Source organism: Rhinocladiella mackenziei, assembly GCF_000835555.1.
Source record: "Rhinocladiella mackenziei CBS 650.93 unplaced genomic scaffold supercont1.1, whole genome shotgun sequence".
Lineage (NCBI taxonomy): Eukaryota > Fungi > Ascomycota > Eurotiomycetes > Chaetothyriales > Herpotrichiellaceae > Rhinocladiella > Rhinocladiella mackenziei.
In genome coordinates this window covers 3406441-3425901 of record NW_013550604.1, presented here as the reverse complement: position 1 = coordinate 3425901, position 19461 = coordinate 3406441, and the positions used below count along the sequence as shown (strand labels likewise).

General features: G+C 51.0%; 9 protein-coding genes across 9 annotated transcripts; 5 read left to right on the top strand and 4 right to left on the bottom strand.

The window, feature by feature from the left end:
• Positions 1-56: 56 nt before the first annotated feature.
• Positions 57-523, bottom strand: Z518_01209 (uncharacterized protein; the record flags this gene model as incomplete). The annotated part of the gene is made up of 2 exons (XM_013421810.1): positions 57-233; positions 290-523. 2 exons carry the CDS (start codon positions 521-523, stop codon positions 57-59), a joined length of 411 nt encoding a protein of 136 aa, XP_013277264.1.
• A 1710-nt stretch (positions 524-2233) lies between these two features.
• On the top strand, positions 2234-3437 carry Z518_01208 (uncharacterized protein; the record flags this gene model as incomplete). The annotated part of the gene is made up of 3 exons (XM_013421809.1): positions 2234-2250; positions 2305-2414; positions 2464-3437. The coding sequence occupies 3 exons, from the start codon at positions 2234-2236 to the stop codon at positions 3435-3437; spliced, it is 1101 nt and encodes a 366-aa protein (XP_013277263.1).
• Positions 3438-5326: 1889 nt separating this feature from the next.
• Positions 5327-7366, bottom strand: Z518_01207 (uncharacterized protein; the record flags this gene model as incomplete). The annotated part of the gene is made up of 5 exons (XM_013421808.1): positions 5327-6081; positions 6140-6320; positions 6395-6730; positions 6781-7062; positions 7133-7366. 5 exons carry the CDS (start codon positions 7364-7366, stop codon positions 5327-5329), a joined length of 1788 nt encoding a protein of 595 aa, XP_013277262.1.
• A 958-nt stretch (positions 7367-8324) lies between these two features.
• Z518_01206 (uncharacterized protein) lies at positions 8325-10388 on the top strand (the record flags this gene model as incomplete). The annotated part of the gene is made up of 3 exons (XM_013421807.1): positions 8325-8686; positions 8750-8777; positions 8841-10388. The coding sequence occupies 3 exons, from the start codon at positions 8325-8327 to the stop codon at positions 10386-10388; spliced, it is 1938 nt and encodes a 645-aa protein (XP_013277261.1).
• Positions 10389-11008: 620 nt separating this feature from the next.
• Positions 11009-11653, top strand: Z518_01205 (uncharacterized protein; the record flags this gene model as incomplete). The annotated part of the gene is made up of 1 exon (XM_013421806.1): positions 11009-11653. One exon carries the CDS (start codon positions 11009-11011, stop codon positions 11651-11653), a length of 645 nt encoding a protein of 214 aa, XP_013277260.1.
• Positions 11654-12242: 589 nt separating this feature from the next.
• On the bottom strand, positions 12243-13341 carry Z518_01204 (eukaryotic translation initiation factor 3 subunit F; the record flags this gene model as incomplete). Its single annotated transcript, XM_013421805.1, has 2 exons — positions 12243-13184; positions 13237-13341. 2 exons carry the CDS (start codon positions 13339-13341, stop codon positions 12243-12245), a joined length of 1047 nt encoding a protein of 348 aa, XP_013277259.1.
• Positions 13342-13660: 319 nt separating this feature from the next.
• On the top strand, positions 13661-15869 carry Z518_01203 (uncharacterized protein; the record flags this gene model as incomplete). Its single annotated transcript, XM_013421804.1, has 3 exons — positions 13661-13894; positions 13994-14079; positions 14138-15869. 3 exons carry the CDS (start codon positions 13661-13663, stop codon positions 15867-15869), a joined length of 2052 nt encoding a protein of 683 aa, XP_013277258.1.
• A 570-nt stretch (positions 15870-16439) lies between these two features.
• Positions 16440-18423, bottom strand: Z518_01202 (ATP-dependent RNA helicase sub2; the record flags this gene model as incomplete). The annotated part of the gene is made up of 4 exons (XM_013421803.1): positions 16440-16746; positions 16799-17159; positions 17218-17628; positions 18177-18423. 4 exons carry the CDS (start codon positions 18421-18423, stop codon positions 16440-16442), a joined length of 1326 nt encoding a protein of 441 aa, XP_013277257.1.
• Positions 18424-18890: 467 nt separating this feature from the next.
• Z518_01201 (uncharacterized protein) lies at positions 18891-19397 on the top strand (the record flags this gene model as incomplete). The annotated part of the gene is made up of 1 exon (XM_013421802.1): positions 18891-19397. The coding sequence occupies one exon, from the start codon at positions 18891-18893 to the stop codon at positions 19395-19397; it is 507 nt and encodes a 168-aa protein (XP_013277256.1).
• Between the last annotated feature and the right edge of the window lie 64 nt (positions 19398-19461).

The window sequence follows — 19461 nt, the reverse complement described above, 5'->3', positions numbered from 1 at the left end:
GCGAGGCTACTACTTCAATAAGTGTCCGATGAGTGTCTGAGTGACGACATGAAGCTTCACCGGAGGATGCAAGTGATACTGTAGACATTGATTTCCGCAATCGAAAGAATGATACCGTCTATCATCGCCGTAGCTACAGTCTGGATAGATAGTTCAGCCTTGATACCCCAAGGGAAGAAAGATTGGATGTACTCGCGATGACACCATTGGGCCATTTTGGACGAATCGAGACGCTGGAAACGTATGTTGCGGTGAACTCTGTTTGTGTCGAAAATTCTTACAAATATACAAGGAGAGCTGTCGAAGTCTCGCCGCCTCTGCGTGAATGCTGACGAAAGACCTGAGCAGCCAGGCCGAGCTTCTGTTGCATTTCCCGTTCCGCCTCGCTCCCCTGTCGTTCTTTCTGTTTCTCTTCACGCTGTCTACGATCAGCTTCATCCATCAAAGCTTGCTGTTTGCGCTTCTTCTCGGCAGAAGGTCTAGCGGCGTATTCCTGCTTGATGTGATTGAGTCCTAGATTCATCGCTCTGCCGGGCGCTCGTCTCATGCATCTCTGGTCTCAGGCGCATCTCCTCTTGAGTTTGAATCAGGAATTTGTCACTCTTCTGAGCAACAGATGACAAATTTTCACGTCTTCTGGAGGATTTTCCTCGATCTGAACAGCGTGAGATCCCTTTCTGCCATTGGTTACCAGAACTTTGGATCCGCAAAGAGCTGCGTTTCGCGATTTTCCCCATAACGTCGTCAACCGCGGTCCAGAAAGTTGTAACGAATAGAACTTTGTGTAAATTATCATATCTACATAGCTCCGTAAACAACCGAATATTGGCAGAGCTGTTCTCAGATATCTTGGAGTTCACGATTCGATGGAGATACTGTCGAGCGATGAGCAGTACCCCTTTACTGGGAAAAGGGTTATCACCCCTATGCAGGATATAGGGGAAGAATAGGAGTGGAAAGGAGTCAACTAAGCATATATTTATACTGGTAATCTGGCAGGACCAGTTGCCAAAGAGACAGAGCATTCAATACATCTCATTTGCACCCCAAGTTTGACAGATACACAAGTCCATGCGAGAGTAGACACTTCCCCACCGGATGTCTTCATCCATGATAAACTTCTTTGACAATATCGTCACCTAAACCACTGCGGTCGGTGTATCAACGAGGGTGAAGGTTGTATCCTCATGGACGAGGCTGTAGCATTGTACCCGGAAGGCGGCTTCATGATCGGTGAGCAGGTTCTTGCAGTTGGATTACGAACGAATTTACATGATGTCAATCTATGGCCAATAGCAATGTCTTTGACACCAGTGAGTGCCTTGATGAATGAGCTCTTACCAACTCTCGTTGGTCCATGATGGCGACAGCAGCAATGTCCTTACTCTTACCATAGGCTGAGGGCAGGCGGGCTGTTCCTTCAACTTCCGAACCCACTATCGCATCTCCAAACTTTCACTGCAGCTCCGCTGGCAAGTCTCGAGAGAATTCGTGCTACTGTTTTCTGCACAAACTGCAAGGCCTAAAGGAAAGCAACGGATATAATCAGCACTCCACCGGAGAATGATTGATTGCTCGATCTCCAACGGCCGAAAGCAGGCGACTGATATTAATGCACCGATGGGCTTTGTTGATAGATGCTGCTAGCATGACGTTGGATCTAGGCAAAAACGGGATTGGCTTCGTCGAGCTCCTGGAATCTGTTGATGACTGGAAATGGCTAAATGTATGGTATTGGCGAAGCTGGGTGCCTTGGTTGAGGTATTTCAGGGGGTAATTGTTGGAGCCTAAACCGAAGCCAGTGCTAAAAAAATTTCGATCAACAGCTGTAACCGGGGACTCTAGACCAATACGCCGCTTTAAGCACGTCTCGTTTGCGGCTGAAAATTTTCGTCAGCCTGGCGCGAGATGGGGGCTGCCAATGCCTTAATCATAGCCTAGATAGAAATACCAGTGGCAGTGCAAATACAGGGGGTGTTCATATGTAACTTACAGTATATCCGATCCCGAGGCTTAAAAGGATATGCTTGTGATGCCTATCCCCAATTGAGAGATCAAGACAGGAGAGGCTCTGACCGTTAGGATCTTTGCGAGCCACATTAAATGTTGAAATCTCCTCTAAACTTCATTTTCTAGATTCTCGTCGAGAGCACACCGCTGTGGCTTTGACTTGTATAGAGGTTTTCAAATCCCTGGTATCCTGCTTTATCGACCAATCTCCAGTCTCAAGGAAATGGCTGTCACTCTAGGGTAAGTCTCTCTCCCCTGCAGCCTCATTCCGGTACTGATATTTCGTTTCCTCAGCCCTGACGACAAAGTTATTGCCCTGATGGGTATGACTGGAGTCGGTAAGAGTTCGTTCATTCAATTGTTCACACCTGAATCTGTTGGAGTCGGCGAGGACCTGGAGTCTTGTAAGCAGCTTTCTGAAGAGTTACGTTGATCTTGGCTAACCACACCAAGTCACGAGTCAGGTAGCCGTCTTTCCGTGCCAGATGCCAAACAGTAATGAGAAATTCTACTTGGTGGATACCCCTGGCTTTGACGACAGCAACAGGCCCGATCAAGAAATTCTTCGTGAAGTCTCCAGTTGGCTCACCAAGACGTATGCCGACAACATCAAGCTTTCTGGAATCATATATCTCCACAGAATCATGGACGTCAAATTCACCGGAGCAGCGGTGAGGAACCTGTCCATGTTCAAGAAGCTTTGTGGTGATGGCAACCTGGCCTCGGTCGTGCTCGCTACCACGTTCTGGAGCAAAGTCGACCCGGACACAGGAAATACGCGTGAAAATCAACTCAAAACAACACCCACCTTCTGGGGTACCATGGTCAACCGAGGCAGTCAAGTGTTTCGGCATGACTCGGCAGAAAAATCCGGTGCTGCAATTGTACAATACCTCCTCGATCGTCGACAAAAGCCCGTCTACACCATTCAAGACGAAATGGTCAACGAGAAGAAGACGCTTGAAGAAACAGCGGCCGGGACCGAGGTACAGACTGAGACGGACAAAGTGATTCGCAAGTATGAGCAGACGATTGCAGACCTCAAGCAAGAGATAGCGGAAGCCACCCAGACCCACAACGAGGCGATGCGCCAGGAGCTGGAAAGAGAAAAGAGAGAGCATGAGGAGTTCATCCGCAAGATACAGCAGGAGCAGGAGAAGATGAAGGTGGGCGACTATGCGCTGTGGCAGCAGCGCGAGATGGAGCGCGAGCAGGAGCGCCAGGAGAACAAGCACCGTATGGAGGCCTTGATGGAGCAGATATCCCACATGGCCAAAGCCGACGGGGACAGGCAGCAGAAAGTGGCCGAGCTGGAAAAACAACTTGGGATTGAGCGAATGAAGTACCAGACGCTGCAGCGGTCCAAATTCTCCGTCAGATTCAAAACTATGCTGGAGGAAATCGGCGACTTTTTCCGCACGCTATGATACATATCTCACAACATATAACTTGGGGGAAGAACCGGGAAGTGAACGGAGGGGGATATTTGTATGTTCCCCCGAAATAACCAATGCGGACGGGGTGGTGGAATCAGAATTCCATTCCAGAAGTTCGAAGGCCAAATTTTGCGCCCGGCGAAGCTGGTGAGGCTAAGATTGGCTTGACCGGTATGGGATACTCCGAGCAACGAAAGTGGTTTTATTTGAGCTCGGCGTCGAGGTGTATGAGATATCTAAATAGATATTATTCGCATTGTAATAGACAAGATCAAGACTTACATCCTATGAGACATATCGAAAAGAGACGCAGCTCGTAACACGATGAGACGGACATTGGGAACTTCTTGGAGAAGACCGGCTCCGCTTCCTTGTGAGCGTGACTGAGGAAGACATTATGACATTCCTCAAGTGATTTCGGACGTTTACTCCCGAGTCCGGAAAAGAAGCATCTTGGATGAATACTGGAGAATGTGGTGCATGTCATACCGAAAGTCTGTTAGCAAGGATTACGCCCAAGTAATGAAGGAGGTCCGCGATGTGAGGATCAGGATTTGCCTATTTTCGAGGCGAGTTGCTGATCCATGGTGGATACTTAACCATTAAGTATAACCTCGATACAGGTCTGAGGGAAAAGCTAGTCACGGACATCAACGACGTGTTACCCGTTCTCCATCACCACTGGGTTCTAGACACATCAGTCTTCCCCGGACGAACGATAGAGCATCCAGCTCACCTTTCTTGCTTCTTTTCTCGACGTACACAGAAATCAGACTGGCCGCGCTTAGTGAAGAGACGCAAGAGGGACAAGGAAATCTTCCATCAACTATCGATGCTACTCGCATTATGGCCAGATAGGACAGCTGCCGGCAGGGACGCTCCACCTTGTACAATGGTTGATAAATTAACTTGTCGAATTGTTCGCCTAGCGCCCTGTCAAAGATGAGTGGGTCGTAATCAATTAAGTCGGCGATAAGCATATCCTCGCCGGGTATCTTCAACCTCAGTGGGCGATTGATGCTAGAAAAGAATCATGAAGCCGAATTTGGATCGCCTTCACCTCTTTTGAAGAAAGGCTGGCCCGAGGTCGACGACTCTGAAATGACCTTGATCGGTCAATTCTTCACGATGGTCCAAGAGATGGTCGACTTGCCCGTGCTCACCATTCTGCTGACCTAGAAGATGCTCTTACTTCGGGGTTGTTGGTCCTAGTCTTGAAGTTAACATAACAGGTTAATTCGAGTAGCAGGATGACAAGTCCTATGATCTCCGCTAGAGGAATTGAACATGGCCCCTTTGGTATATGGCAACTTGTCCAAGTCAAGCTCGGTGTGGCTCGCTCTGTCGATGCAGCATGTGTCCACCCAGAAATATTGTAAGCCACCTTTGCTAGGGACTGTCTTCTGTACGAAACCTTTGGTATAGGGGCATGTACCCTTAGGGAGAGCTGGCCACCGCAGCCGGAGTTTTGCTGTCGTGGGGACATAGAGCTGCTGAAAATCTCCCCCCTTCCATAGCCAATCTATGACTAACTCATAGATGGGGTGCTGCAACCAGCAAAAATTTTCATTCTGATAAGTTCAACATTTTAGGAATCAGTGGCCCCCAAAGATATCACTCAGTATGACATCAAACCTTAGTTTCCGGTACTGATCACGTGATTTTAACTTTTGGTGCGGTAAATGGCGACGCCAAGACTTGACCCTTGTGGTTGGCCAATCATGCGAGGCTCGTAACGCCTTGCCTTGTTTCTCCGCGATCTTCTCCTTCTTCCATTGTCGCCAAAATAGATGTCTGTACCAACGCTCTGAGAAGCTTTATACGTGGCGTCGGTGCTCGCTGTTGACATCGCGGCTGCTTCGTCCCTATCATTATCCCTCTCACCTATGGCCGCGCCTTTTCGCTGCCACTCCTCCCCCGGCGTCCATTGTTCTCTTCTCGTTCGAGGTGACCTGGGCCTTGCCTTCCTCAACAGCCCGCACGCTGTCAGGCTTTTTGGGCGGAATGTCTTTTCGGACGGTGCGCCATTCCATGCCGAGAGCGCCCAGGATCGAAAGACAAGCCATGATGAGAGCGACCTGAAAGCACACGCGCAGCGAGGCGTTGTAAGCCTCCAGTGCCGCGGTGTGGTACTGGGAAGGGATGAGGTTGAGGAGGTCAGTTGCGCCCGTGTTCTGGATCAGCCGGAAAGTAATGCCGGGGATGCTAGAGAGACGGTTGGTCAGCTGATTTTCGAGCACATTCTGACCGACGGATATGAAGGTGGCGCCAAAGAGGGTCTGACCGAAAAACATGAGCGACGCGCCGATGGCCACGTTCTCACGCGGCAGCACCGTCTGCGCGCCCATGTTTGGTGCTTGCGAGCTACAACCGAGGCCAAAGCCGTATAGGATCTGGTACCCAATCCACTTGCCCTCGGTGGTATTGACCTCGAAGGTGGTAAGCAGCCCGGCCCCAATTGCTGCGAGGCAGACGCCGAAGATCATGAAGGGCGTATAATACCCGATGCGGGAGACCAACTGGCCGGTAAGTATGGATGCCACAACGACGGGGATCACCATGGGAAGGAGATGGATACCGCTGCTCACTGCCGAGACGCCGTCGATAGCCTGGAACCAGATGGGGAGGAAGTAAACTGGCGTTCGGGCATTAGCATGCGTTAATGTTCCTCGTTCAGCATGGAGCAGACTTACCAAAAAGAGTCTGGTGTGCGCCCGTACAACAGCTCGCCCAAAAGCCGGAGGCGATGGTGCGCTGGATCACGATGCTTGGTGGCACCGTGGCTTGTTCGGGCTTCCAGACCTGAATCAAGGCAAACACGATCAAAAACACAAAGGCGAGCACAAGCAACACGATGATACGCCCCTCGCTCCACTGGACGCAGTCAGCTCACCGGCCTGAGACAAGGAAAAGCATGCCATGGAAGGAAGTCCAGGACTAGAACTCACAGCATGCGTGGTGCCACCCCACTGTAGAGCCAGACATAGGCAAACGACGCCGGGAAGGAGAACCAGCAGACCTAAGACGTTGAGTTGCTGCACCTTGTCTTTGAGAGGCATCTTGGTATTGGGACGATCTGGGTCTTGAAACACCAAGAAAACGAGCGCCATGACCACACCTCCTAAAGGCAGGTTGATGTAGAAGCACCATCTCCAGGTGACGTCTGTGGTGAGAGCACCGCCAATCAGCGGACCGGCCACCGAGGCGACGCCAAACACCGCGCCAAAGAAACCCTGGTACTTCGGCCGCTGATCCAAGGGAAGAGCATAGACAATGACGACCATCTAAGAAACCATGAGCGCTTGAGGAAAAGAAGCAGGGGAAATTGACGGACGACTCCAGAAACGATACCTCCGGACCCCAGGCCGGCGAGGGCTCTGCCGAGAATGAAAGCTATTGAACTCGGCGCCGCGCCACAGAGAGCTGAGCCGGCTTCGAACAGTAAGATGGAGGTTAGAAACGTCGTCTTAATGCTGAAAACTTTGTATAGCTTTCCACATACTAGCTGGAAGGCGCAGTTGGTGAGCAGGTATGCCGTGCCATACCAGCCAATGTCGTCTGCCGAATTGAACTCGTTGGTGATTTCGGGGACAGCTGTCGAGATGATGAGTTTGTCCTGCCGGTCAGGATGGTCAGTTTGCACGTCCATACGTGAGAGTTGAGACAAAGACGGAATGCTAACACACCAGTGACGACAAGAACATGCCGACGAGGATGGACGTCATCAGCAGCGCGAGCTTGAGACCAGACGGATACTCGATGTCAGGTTGACGGCTCTTGAAATCCTTGGATTTCGACTCCTCGGCACCCTTACCCTCCTTGGAGGCCTGTTCTCTGCGAACTGAAGCCCCGTCACGCATCGGTACAGGCGTGACGGTGTTGTCCTGTTGTGGCTGTTTTTGCTTCTTCTTGAACAACATGATGATGGGCGTGGCATCAACCTGAAGCCCGAAAGTGAATAGATACGGGCGGTCTCAGGTCTTTGTTGCGGACAACAATCTGAGAAGGTGTGCTCGCGTCCCGAATTCAAGCAGGAACAAACGCTATGAAGTTTGACAGGGGCAGGACTTGGAAAGAAAGTTGTTAGGAAAGAGGTAGGCGCGAAAGAAAGTGATTCTTGATTGAATGTCGCTGGAATTTGGGACGAGATCATATTTTATGGACTGTCAATCTCGGACCCTCGGGACTTCTCATCAATCTAGGGCGATAAGTCGTCGGGACCGAGTGACTCTAGCTAACGGTACGGTCTCGGGAAACGATGTCTGGAGCGTTTCCAAGATATTGAACGGCATCGGCAAACTTCTCCTTAGAGCCACGGCCATACTATCCGAGATCGAGAACTCCAGATGAGGCCAGGGTTGAAGGTGCTTTCCGAAACTGTCCTGACTTGAGACAACCCGGATGCGAAGTGTTGAGCGGCAGGTCTACAACTTGACAAGGCTAGGCAGGTCGAGGAGAAGGTTCGGCCAGTCGGACTCCAGAGACGACTATCACCAAGAGTGGTACCCAGATCTTGCCGGATACTTTCCAGAAACTATTCCAGCCGCGACCAGCGATAACGATCATGTACGGTTCATAACTAAATCGATCGAAGACTACAGTATCTCTGAGGACATGCTCTCCATATCCTGCTTTCTGAGCCGAATTGACTGTTCCCATTCTGGGGCTGGTCGGCGACAATCTGACACCCCCTGTTATCGCTAGACCATTCTTGGCGCCGAAGGGTCCGAAGCCTTGCCATTGAGACGACGTCGTAAGCCCAACACTCGGCCGTCACAGCTCAGGTCCCATTCGCGCGCAAAAATAATAAGTACTCACGAGTGCATTGCCGCTAAATACCATCTCAAAGGAACTGACTGACCTGGCCTCGTCGTGACGATGACGTCACCATCACCGGCGTTGCACAAGAACGCGTGTTCGCTCTGCGCCCGCCGCAAGGTCAAATGCGACAAAGGGGAACCTTGTGCCAATTGCCTTAAGGCGCAAGCTCAATGCTTATATGAGGTTCCTGCGCCACCGAGACCTCGGAAGAGGGCGGCCGACGACGAGTTATTCGCTCGACTGGCACGGTACGAAGATCTGATGCGGAAGCACAATGTCGATTTCACGCACTACGCCAATACCTGGGTGTCTTCTGGGCTAGAAATGAAGCTGAAGGACAACGACTCGCACAGTCCGGTCTCCCACATTTCTGCACAAGCCGGCCGTCCCATCTCGAAGATTTCGGTAAACGTCGAAAAGTAAGTTGGCCTGCCTGCATGGAATCTTGCCTTCGTTGAGCAAGAAGCTAACCTTCTCTTCAGATGTTTATGGTCGAATTTGAGCTCAGAGGTCCGCCCTTCAGAGACTCTTTTACTTGTGTTTGTTGAAGACTGACATCTTGGCCGCAACAAGCTCAAGCATCCTCCCGTTCAGAGCCTGCGTCACAGAGACGACCCTCTATTACATCCTACACCATCGCTTCAACTTATCTATTCTAGCACTCAACCCGCTCTCCACGATTTACACCCCGAACCCAGGCACATCTATCGATATTGGCAGATTTTTGTCGAAACGGTCAACCCCTTTATCAAGATCGTCCATGTGCCAACGCTGCAGCAGCGCATTTTGGATGCCAGTTGGGATCTTGCCAATGTCCCGAAGCCCCTGACGGCCATGCTGTTCGCCATCTACACTCTAGCTGTCACTTCCCTGTCTTCAGAAGAATGCCATGCCTCTTTTGGCGAGACCAGAGACACCCTGTTGTCGCGTTACCGAGTGGCGACCGTTCGAGCTCTCATCGCGGCCGACTTTCTCATAACGAGGGAGGTCGAGGTTCTGCAAGCATTTGTCCTGTTTCTTTTCGCGGACCCAGAGTCTGAGCTCACTTCCTCCCTGACCGGCGCTGCTATCCGACTTGGTGAGAAGATGGGTCTATGCCGAGAAACACCGGACCCCAAGATTTCGTTCTTCGAGAAGGAAATGCGTGTCCGCCTCTGGTGGCAATTGTATGGCCTCCACTCGCGGACTCGTGCTAATTTCACCCCGGGGAAGACACCGCCACTGTCCGAATTCGGCCAAGTCCGCCTCCCGCTCAACGTCAACGACGCCGATTTGCATCCAAACATGACCGAGCCACCCATCGAGCATAGCGGTCCGACCGAGATGCTCTGCGTCCTAATGAAGTTCGAAGTCTTCCACTGGCTTCGATCTTCTCCCACAGCGGCGAAAGTTTTTGAGAATATCATTCAAGGACCTGTGCGAGGAAAGATGTCAATGGAGTTGGAAGACGAGGCTATCAATGAGATTGAAGCTATCTACCGGGAGAAATACTTTCGCAATTCAGACAAACGTATACCTCTCCATGGCTTGACACACGCCATGGCGAACCTGAATATTGCTTATATGCGCTTCAAAGCTCACCATCCGTGGGGTCGAGCCGCCGTCAGTGGTGGCGAGGTGTATATGACGCAGGAGGAAAGCGATATGCTCTTCGACGCGGCCCTCACCTCGTTAGAGATGGTAAACGAGGGCGTACACAGCAAGTTCTCATCACATTTGTTCGCCCATATGACTTCCAAGTTCCAGATGGACACGTTCATCTACGTCATCAGCGACCTACGACAGCGGTCCGGCGGAGAACGGGTGACTTTGGCGTGGAAGCTGATCGAGGATCTCTGCAACGAGCATCCTGAGCTGATCGACGAGGTGGATAACACTTTCTTTGTCGCTCTTGGTAACTTGATTCTAGAGGCCTGGGAGACGCGCAGAAAGGAGTTGCTTCGTGCTCCAGGTGTTCGGGAAGCCGACGTCACGCCGAGTTTCATTCAGTTGCTTTGGGGCAAGAGGCAGACTGAAAATGTTGAAAACGTTATGATGCCTACCATGCTGGATCCTCCTGATCTTGACACTCTCGGATGGGCGGACGATTGGGAGTATTGGAACGATTTCTTGCGGTTGTAAGATAGAGCGTCATTCGGTGATAGTGATTCGCCGTTGCACATTGTGCCACAATGAAGACGCTTTGGACCGCGGGGTTTTTGAGGTCACTTGCATCGCATTTGGTGACCCACGTTGATGGAAGGAAGACCAACTTGCATGTATAGTTGTTGAATGTCCTCTTTCGCAGTAAATCAGCGGTACGAGAGACGTGGAGGACATCGGCCAATGTACAGAGTACGTGGAGTTTATTCGCTCAACGCCCATTTGGCCACGACTAACTGCAGGCTCCTTGCAGATCCAGGCTATGACGATTGAAGAGTTTTGGCATGAGGATGATCAGAATTGGGGAGATGCCCGACTCTGGAAAGGAGAGATTCCAATCCCAAAAGTCTCTGGAAAAGAAAGTGAAGGATCATTTCATCCCAATGAATAGAGACGATGGTGCCCCCGTTTGTCCCTCCAGCTGTGGGCCGAGCACAGGGCGGCGTCAGCATCCGTCCTAATCGAGGTTAGTCCTCGGGCGGCTTGACCAGTTCTAGGTTCCATCATTTTTGAATCCATCCTACCTTCTCATTCTCCTCTTTAGCGGTGCATCTTCCATCTTCGCCTCGAAACCCGTAACATCATCCATTCGCTCCCCCATGGAGCCTCGCGCCCGCGCAGGTCGTCACAAAGCGAGTCTCAATTTTGGCCCGGAATTATCTGCACTCCTCTATGCCTATGGCGCTCCTACCCATCCAGACATCGTAAAACCCATCGGGCGCTCGTCGCAGCAATACCTCTCGACCCTCCCAACACCCAACACCACCCACCCGCCTACACCATTCAACCAACCGTTTCCTGAGACGCTTCGCGTCCTCGACGAGATCCTAACCGATTTCATTATCGAAACGTGCCACAACGCCGTCAGTGTCGCGACGTACAGTGGACGCGCCAAGCTCAAGCTTTCCGACTTTGAATTCGTCCTGCGCCGCGACAGTATCAAGTTGGGTCGTGTGCAAGAGATGTTCAAGAAAAAGCGCGACATTGATAACAAGAAGAAATTGTTCGATACCAATGAGGGTCGTGAGGGGACTAAGATGGCAGTAGGCGACCTCGTCAATCTCGGCGAGGTTGTCGGTGAGGAGGGGACGGGTAAGGGCAAAGGACGAGGTCGGGGTAGGAGGAAGAAACGGGATCGAGATGAGGTTGAGGATATTGCTGGACTAGGTCAGAATAAGGAAAATGTGGGGGATGACGATTTAGAGGAACGTGCGAGCAAGAGAGCGAAGAGCGAAGTTGGTTGAAATGAGACAGTATGTGTGTTGCCAGCTTATTTCCACGGCTGGCTTATTGAGTACGAACACGACAGCAAGCGCTCATGCAAAATGGGGGCCGTTTCTGGATATTCCATCCAGCTGCACGATACAGCTGCAAAGAGGATCAGGGATGGTACAGTTCCATGTGGACTGTCGTGGTCATCTATCCGAATTCAGGGGTCACAAATCCGGAGGAGCTGGAAGAAACGGATGGGAAATGCTGGTGTATTATTTTAACATCAGTTCTCCGACCTCTTTTGGGGGCGCGTCAGTCTATCTACGACGGAATTGTTCTGCTCGAGCATTCTCTTGGAATGCATCTCGCCGCCAGTGACGGGAACAACTCCCCTCCTTCCATCGCCCTGTCTCCTCAAGACGGTATCGGCGTCCGAGCACCACTCATTGCTTTCTGAAAAAGCGTCTGCTGGAACACCGAACGCCATACCTTTGGCTCCGTTCTAGAACCGTCATTGCCAGGTTTTCCTAGGGCGGACCTTTGTCCTCTTCCCCTCCCACCCCCCTTTGCCACAAATGGGACGAGATGAAGACAATCAATATTTTATCAAAATGCTCTCCATCACATATTTGATAGTGACAAGCTCTCTGCCCGATTCTGCCGGTTTGGCCCTCCTTGTCTGTTCTGTCTTCGTTCGCCTCGTCCTTCCTTCTCTGTCGAACCACCTGAACCATCACCGCCGCCTATTGTCAATTGTGCCGTCGCCAATCTGTTGGACAAATCCATTTGAGTGCGAATTGTATTGGCGAGGTACGACACGGTGAGGATATCTTGGATATGGTTGTTGAAATCCTTCTCGATCTCTGCAGGATCCACTTTCGGTGCCAGAGCGAGGGTATTGAGTAAAAATTGGCCCAGTGCCGTGGATGGCTCTGCTTCCTCTTCGATCACATTTTCCACGTACTTGGCCACTCGGTCTAACCGGGCCAGCGTATCTTCCAGGGAACGTTCTAGGCTTTCAATGTCCGTGAGCACTGTGGCTGTCCTGGTTTCTGAGTCCTTTGCATACTCAATGGCCTCGAGACCCGCACGATCGGCTTCGCCGTAGTTGACGGTGTAAGGAACGGGAATGAACGCAGCGGAATCCGCAGCTCGTTCGGGACTCACGCCTACCGGGGACGAAATATATGTCCTGACTTCAACATCAGAGCCTGGTTGGCACGACACCGTGACGTGGACTGCGGGATATGGAAATGTGCCTTCGCCCTGACTGCTGTAGTGGTTTTGAATCAAAGCCGAAAATGTATTTAGTTCCGAGCTCGTCGCGTACCATCCCACCAGAACCTCTTTGGGGTTGGCCCGCAGATGTAATGCTAGCATTGTCTTTTGATACTCCATATCCACTTCGACCTGGTCGGTGGTTTCCGTGTGGCTGACTGCGAATGAAGAGTGAACCACGACTTGGGATTCATCGGCGTCGGACCTGGTGCCCAGAAGTGTGCCAATGACTCGCTGTTGATCCGGGGGGCGACGGGCACAATGGTCGAGGATGGAGAATAGAGCCTTGACCCAGTCAGTTAACTGGGATAATGCGAACTTCTTTCGCATAACTCACTTGCGGTTGTATCACGACTCGAAGGGGAGCGGTGGTGGGTTGAGCCCCTACGGCAGCAGGACCGAGAGGGCGGGTGAGGTGCAGAAAGGCATCTTGTTCAGCCATGCCGGGAAGACAGGCAATACTTTACTCGCAAGCTTTTCCGCTCAATAGCCTCGGCCTCTCTGCTCCTAGAATGTGAGAAGATTATGAAGATCGAAATCTGCGACCTGGATTTCTTGACCTGCTGCGGGAAACTTTTCAAGTGCGTGAATGAAAAGCCCACACGTGACTTTCATCTAATCTAATCTTAACGCCGACAGACCTTGACATTACGGAAGCGTACCTAAGGGCGTGTTGGAGGAAATCTGCTTCTCGCGTTTTCTCTTTCTTACATCTTTCCAGGTGCTTGCCACACCCTTAGGATTACTGACTTACCGAGACCATGAGTGCGAATGGACTGCTTCGCAAGGACCAACTCGAACGCAGTCTCCATGACGAGAAGAAATTGATCGAAGAAGGCATTCTCAGAGAAGACAACCCTCTCGACTTCAGCGAGAATTTCCAGAAACTATGTGGCGCTTGCAGACGAGGTGACCTGAAAGTCTGTCAGGAGATGATCCAGGAAGGAACCAATATTAATGCCAAAGATCAATATGATTATACGCCGCTTATCCTGGTAAGCACTCGATCAGAAACTACAGGGATTTCGTGTGTTCAATTGCCGCCTCGGCTTCTGTTTCTTGTCGGTGAAACAATTCAGTGACTGGTGAGAAAGGCAAGCCTGTGTGGTCATTACGAAGTTGTACAGCTGTTATTAGAATCCGGCGCGTTATGTGAAAGAGATACATTCCAAGGCGAGAGGTGCCGCTTCCACTTCGTCCTAACCTGTGATGGACCCATGCTAACTCATGGAATATAGATGCTTGTATAATGCCCTGAACGACCGGATACGAAATCTGCTTCTATCATACGACTACTCCAAGTCGACGGACCCATTACAGCCCCTGGCATCACATCTAATATCGTTGCTAACCAGGGGCCATCCCAAGACATTTGACATTACAGTCCTCACCGCCAGCGAGTCATTTCATTTGCACAAATATATCCTCTCTGCTCGCTCGCCATATTTTAGAAGCAAGCTCGCCTCGGCGCCCGATACGACATCTTGGAAACTCCCACCAACTATTCCCCCGCCCTCGTTCGGAATTGCTCTGAAACACTTGTACCTGGGAGAAATGCCTCGAGAGGTGGGCGGCGGCCCAGGGACCGGGTTCACCGACTCTGAGATCCTCGCTGGTCTGGACCGGATAAGCAAACACCTCGAGATCCAAAGTTTATCTCAATTGATTCTCGACAGCAGCGATCGTCGACTAGCCAGACAACGAAGACAAGACGAGGTCGAGAAAGGGCGAGACCAATTGGAACTGTGGTTCCGAGAAAATGTGTTAAGACATGCCGTGGAAACCGATATATCACGAGCAGACGATGTCAAATGGGATCGAGACAATGGAATCTTCGCCGACATCCTCCTCCGAGCAGATGAAGACGAAGGTGAAGAAATCCTCGAAGGAGGGGCTCAACAACGAGACCACCACTCCGCTGCCAGTGCCATAGGCATCCCACTCGGCCCAGCCTCTCGAACATCCCGCTCCCCATCGCGCGCACGACGACCATCGCGCAAATCCAAAATCTACCCATGCCACAAATCCATGCTAATCCGCTCCGAATTTTTCATGACCATGTTCGAGTCTTCGTTCCGCGAAGCCCAAGACACACCACACCTCCAGATCGTCACCATCGACTGCTCGCCTGAAGTCCTCGAAATCATCTTGACTTTCCTGTACACTGAAAAGGCAGACTTCGGTCTCGATGTAGCGATCGACGTCCTCTTCGCCGCCGACATGCTATTCCTGGAGAAAGTCAAAGCCAAAGCAGCACTGGTCATCTCAACGCTCGGCAACGGTACCGCCACCGCGATGCCTTCTGAAATCGAACCCGGCCACAGACGCGAAGACGAAGATCTCGACATCTACGAAATCCTCCGCGCCGCCTGGTTGACAAGGGTACAGCGCCTCGAAGAATTCGCTGCCCGCTACATCGCGTATCGGCTCGAAAGCTACATCGACGACCCGGAGTTCGCGGGGCTGGTCAAGGAATCAGCCTACCGCATCAGCGCTCGTCAGGAGACAGACTCGATCGAACTGTTGGATGACATCCGCTATTACCTGTCCGAGCGATTTAGACTGCGATTCGAGGACTCCGGCCTTGAGGACGTCATGGACGAAGAGCAAGCGATTGCCGAGAGGCTCTCGCATGGAGGGACTCAGAACCAAGTCGCCGCCGATATGAACACGAACTCAAATGGTGACCAACCCTCTTTTCTGCTTCCACATTGGGGCTCCAAAGCATCGGCACCAGCATCAATGGAGGAGGCGCTAGATGAGGGCGTGGATATGACGACTCCTGGCCCTACGATCTTGAATGCGAAGAAGAATGAAGAGAATGACGGGGTACCCTCTCTTCCCGCTGGTGCTGTGCGGACATTGGACGGCGAGATTGCCGGTGACGAATTCGCTGCTGATGCCATCAACTATCAGATCTTACTCGGCAAGATCGATGCACTGCTGGAGAGGTTGAAACTCGACGCATAACTGCATAGATGCCTTGGTATTCTTTAGCCGTGCGGAGAACGTGGTTATTTTGTGTGCTCGCATGCGGACAGAGACACGAGTCGGTAGAGAAAGGGTTTTTGCATGCGAATTGATCTGCACATATATAGAGACAGCATTCGTAGTTGGAGGCAGATGAGGTCCCTCTCCATAACTTGAACTCAAGTCCTGGTCATCAATAGAAGAATGAAGGTTCACTTGTACCCTATTCTCACTGACATCCTTAAGAAGAGCCGATCATCATCACAGGATACAGAATGTCATTCTTTTTCATGGTTTTTATTTCAAGCCTAGAAACTATCGAATAGCAAGTAGGTAGGAAGCAAGACGAGCTTTGCTGGCAACACAAGCTCTTTGCATTGGAGTGATGAACAATCTGAACATCCCCGTTTCCATTTACAAGTCCCATTTCCCGTAGACCTCCCTGCCCTGCCCTTAGCACAATTTTGACACCGATATTTGTCACGCATACATTGAATTGGAAAAAGGCATCTTTCCTAGCAAAGAGAGGCTGCCCACTCGAGTGGGAGATTGAGAAATCCTCCAAAGAATTTAAGAGGCCATGTAAGTGCTTGAATCAACGCCGCCTTCGGGATATGGAGGCACTTGGGCGTCGAATCGCTTCTCAATCTCTTTCAAGACATTTTCGTCTGCTTCGCTGCTGACGAAAGAAATCGAGAGACCCTTGGTGCCGAAACGACCGGCACGACCGACACGGTGAAGATATGAATCGGCATCGGCGGGCAGGTCGTAGTTGATGGCAAGGTTGATACGTTCAATATCAATGCCACGACCAAAGACATCGGTCGCGACACAGATTCGCTTGTTGAATTCCTTGAATTCTTTGTATCGCTTGATACTAAACAAAAGTCTTTAGCCGGGCACGTTTTGGTTAGAACGGGGAACCTTACCGCTCCTCCTGGCTCACTCCGGAGTGAACCGCAATACTCGGGAAGTTGCATTCGCGAAGCAACTTATCAAGTTCAGTGGCACGAAGAGTGCTCTTGACAAAGATGATGACTTGGTTGAACTCCAGACTGTCGAGTAAATCATTGAGCTTCCGGTTCTTCTCACCTTCACTGAGCTTGATCGAGTATTGTTGAAGTCCGTGAAGAGTAAGCTTGGTCTCATCGTCCACGAAAACTTCCAAGGGATTTCTCATGAACTTTCTGCAGATGGGTCGAATGTCCAATGGGAGGGTGGCGCTGAACATCATGACTTGTTTCTCCGTAGGAGTGGCGCGGAAGATTTCTTGAACGTCGCGACGCATATCTAGAATTGAACATTATTAAAAAGTTCGGACTTATTGGTCGTGATGGATCAATCATACCAATCTGATCCAGCATCTTGTCGCATTCATCGAGAACAAATGCCTTGACATTGCGCAATGACAGAACCTTGTCGCGAACCAGGGCGTTCAGTCGACCGGGTGTGGCAACAATGATGTTAGGGAAGGATTCTTTATTCTTGAGAAGATCGATATCCTTCTGAATCGGTGTGCCACCATAGAAGACTGCGGTCTTGACTTCTGGAAGGTATTTGCTGAATCTGGCGTATTCATTCTTGATTTGATAGGCAAGCTCTCGCGTGTGGCACATGACCAACACAGAACATTCACCCGGGACAGGCTCCAGCTGATGCAAGGTGGTCAAGACAAAGACTGCTGTCTTACCGAGACCAGATTTGGCCTGGCAGAGAATGTCGACACTGAGGAGGGCTTGTGGAATACACTTTTGTTGGACTGCAGGAATTGGTTGATGTTAGATCTGTTCGGTCATAAACGTGAAGACGACGAAAAAGCATCGCAGATTGGTCCGTCCATCTCCTTGAATGTTATTCTCGTTCCCCGTTTCAAGCCGACCCCGAAACTTTGGTTTTACTACAAAACCACCAGAAACCCTTCTCCAGGACACCATACCAAAAGACGGTCACATCCAAGGTATGGCTTAGGGCCAGAATATGTAAAACAACATTGACAGCATTCTCAGCATGCCACATTGTATGTGAAACGAGTTGTTGACCTTACAAGGAGGTCACCACTCTCGCGGCCGGGTTCTGAATTTGCGACCTCGTGAGATGGCAACGAGATAGACCAGACCAGGCTTAGGGCATTTGATGACCCGCCATTCTTCGACCGCAGCATCGAGGCCCGGACGTAAGTGTAAACTCTTGACTTGCGCATTGTCTCTTCATTCATAATTTCTCTTTCTTATCTTGGAGATGGACGGACCCTCGCGGCAGGAAGAACGTGGAGGGATATTGCTTGCAGGAATGGATGTGATGACTAACCCTCCGAAGGATGTTCGAAACCGCAGTCGGTGATGGCTCGTAGCAGCTCGCTCTTGAGCAGGAAATCTCTGAATCCTGTGGAGTGGATGCCGACATAGCTGCCCTTGGCCTTGTCAACTGTCTTTCCGCCGCTGACTGTCAGATCGCCTTTCTTTGCGGCGCCATTTGTCGCACCGGTAGCAGTTGGGGCTTCAGTGGCTTGGAGTTCCTCGTCAGAGTAGTCGATGAGATCTTCTTCGGCCGACATGGTTGGTGATGATCGTCGATACCAGGCGCGCGAAAACTGTGAAAGGCTGAGATGGGAACCAAAGAAAAAAAGGGTAATTCGCAAGGGATCAAGTCAGGGCGAATGAAACCGAAGTCGTGGACGACAGAGCCAACGAAGGTCTGCAAGGGAGTGGGATGGTATTGAAGAGGTGAAAGAAGAGGGTGGATGGGTCGAAGAGTGCGATGAATGCGAAAGGTGAGGGTGAGAGGATGGTATTTACGAACGAGGAATGGGGGATGTTGTTTTTCGAACGTTCAAAGTATGCTACGGCAGCCTGAAGCCTGAGAGAGGAGCACACAAGGGAGGCGCACCCAGGAAGCGCTAATCCCCTACAGGAATAGACATTATTCCGCGCCAAGACATACGCATTTCATTTCGAGCTCCAGAGTCGATAATCCTTTCTAAAATGTGACATTCTTCTCTATGAATCAATCTCGGTCCTAACCATGGCCAAAGCAAAGGGTTCCAAGGGCAGCATCCCGCAGAGACATCTTCATTCCAGGTTGTCTTATCTTCACCAGGCGGCTACCTTTCTGGCCACAGCGGACACTCAGAAATCCTCTGCCCCTAAAAATGAGGGAGTTACAACCCATGCATCTCTTGCTCCCGGGATAGATTCTCAGATTCCCTCCGAAGCAACCCGACTTTTGGCCCATCTTCGTGGGGTTTCCCGCAAATCGCAAATCCGCTTGGGTCCGACAGTCAAACACTCCATCTGCAAACGCTGCGACACACTCATGTTGCCTGGGAGAACAAGCAGCGAGATGATTGTTAATTCGAGCAAGAATGGTCAGAAGCCATGGGCAGACATATTCGAAGTATACTGTACCCAATGCGGGTCTGTCAAACGTTTTCCGGTGGGGATGGCCAAAGGCAAGAGAGAGAACAGCAGACCCAAAGCTTTGGTCAAGGAAGAAGACAGGCGCAGACGAGATCCAATCCCAACCACCTAGGTATCATTGCTTCCAAGTTCCCACGATAAAATTATCTTCGTCCAAGACGTGTCTGTTTTGTAGC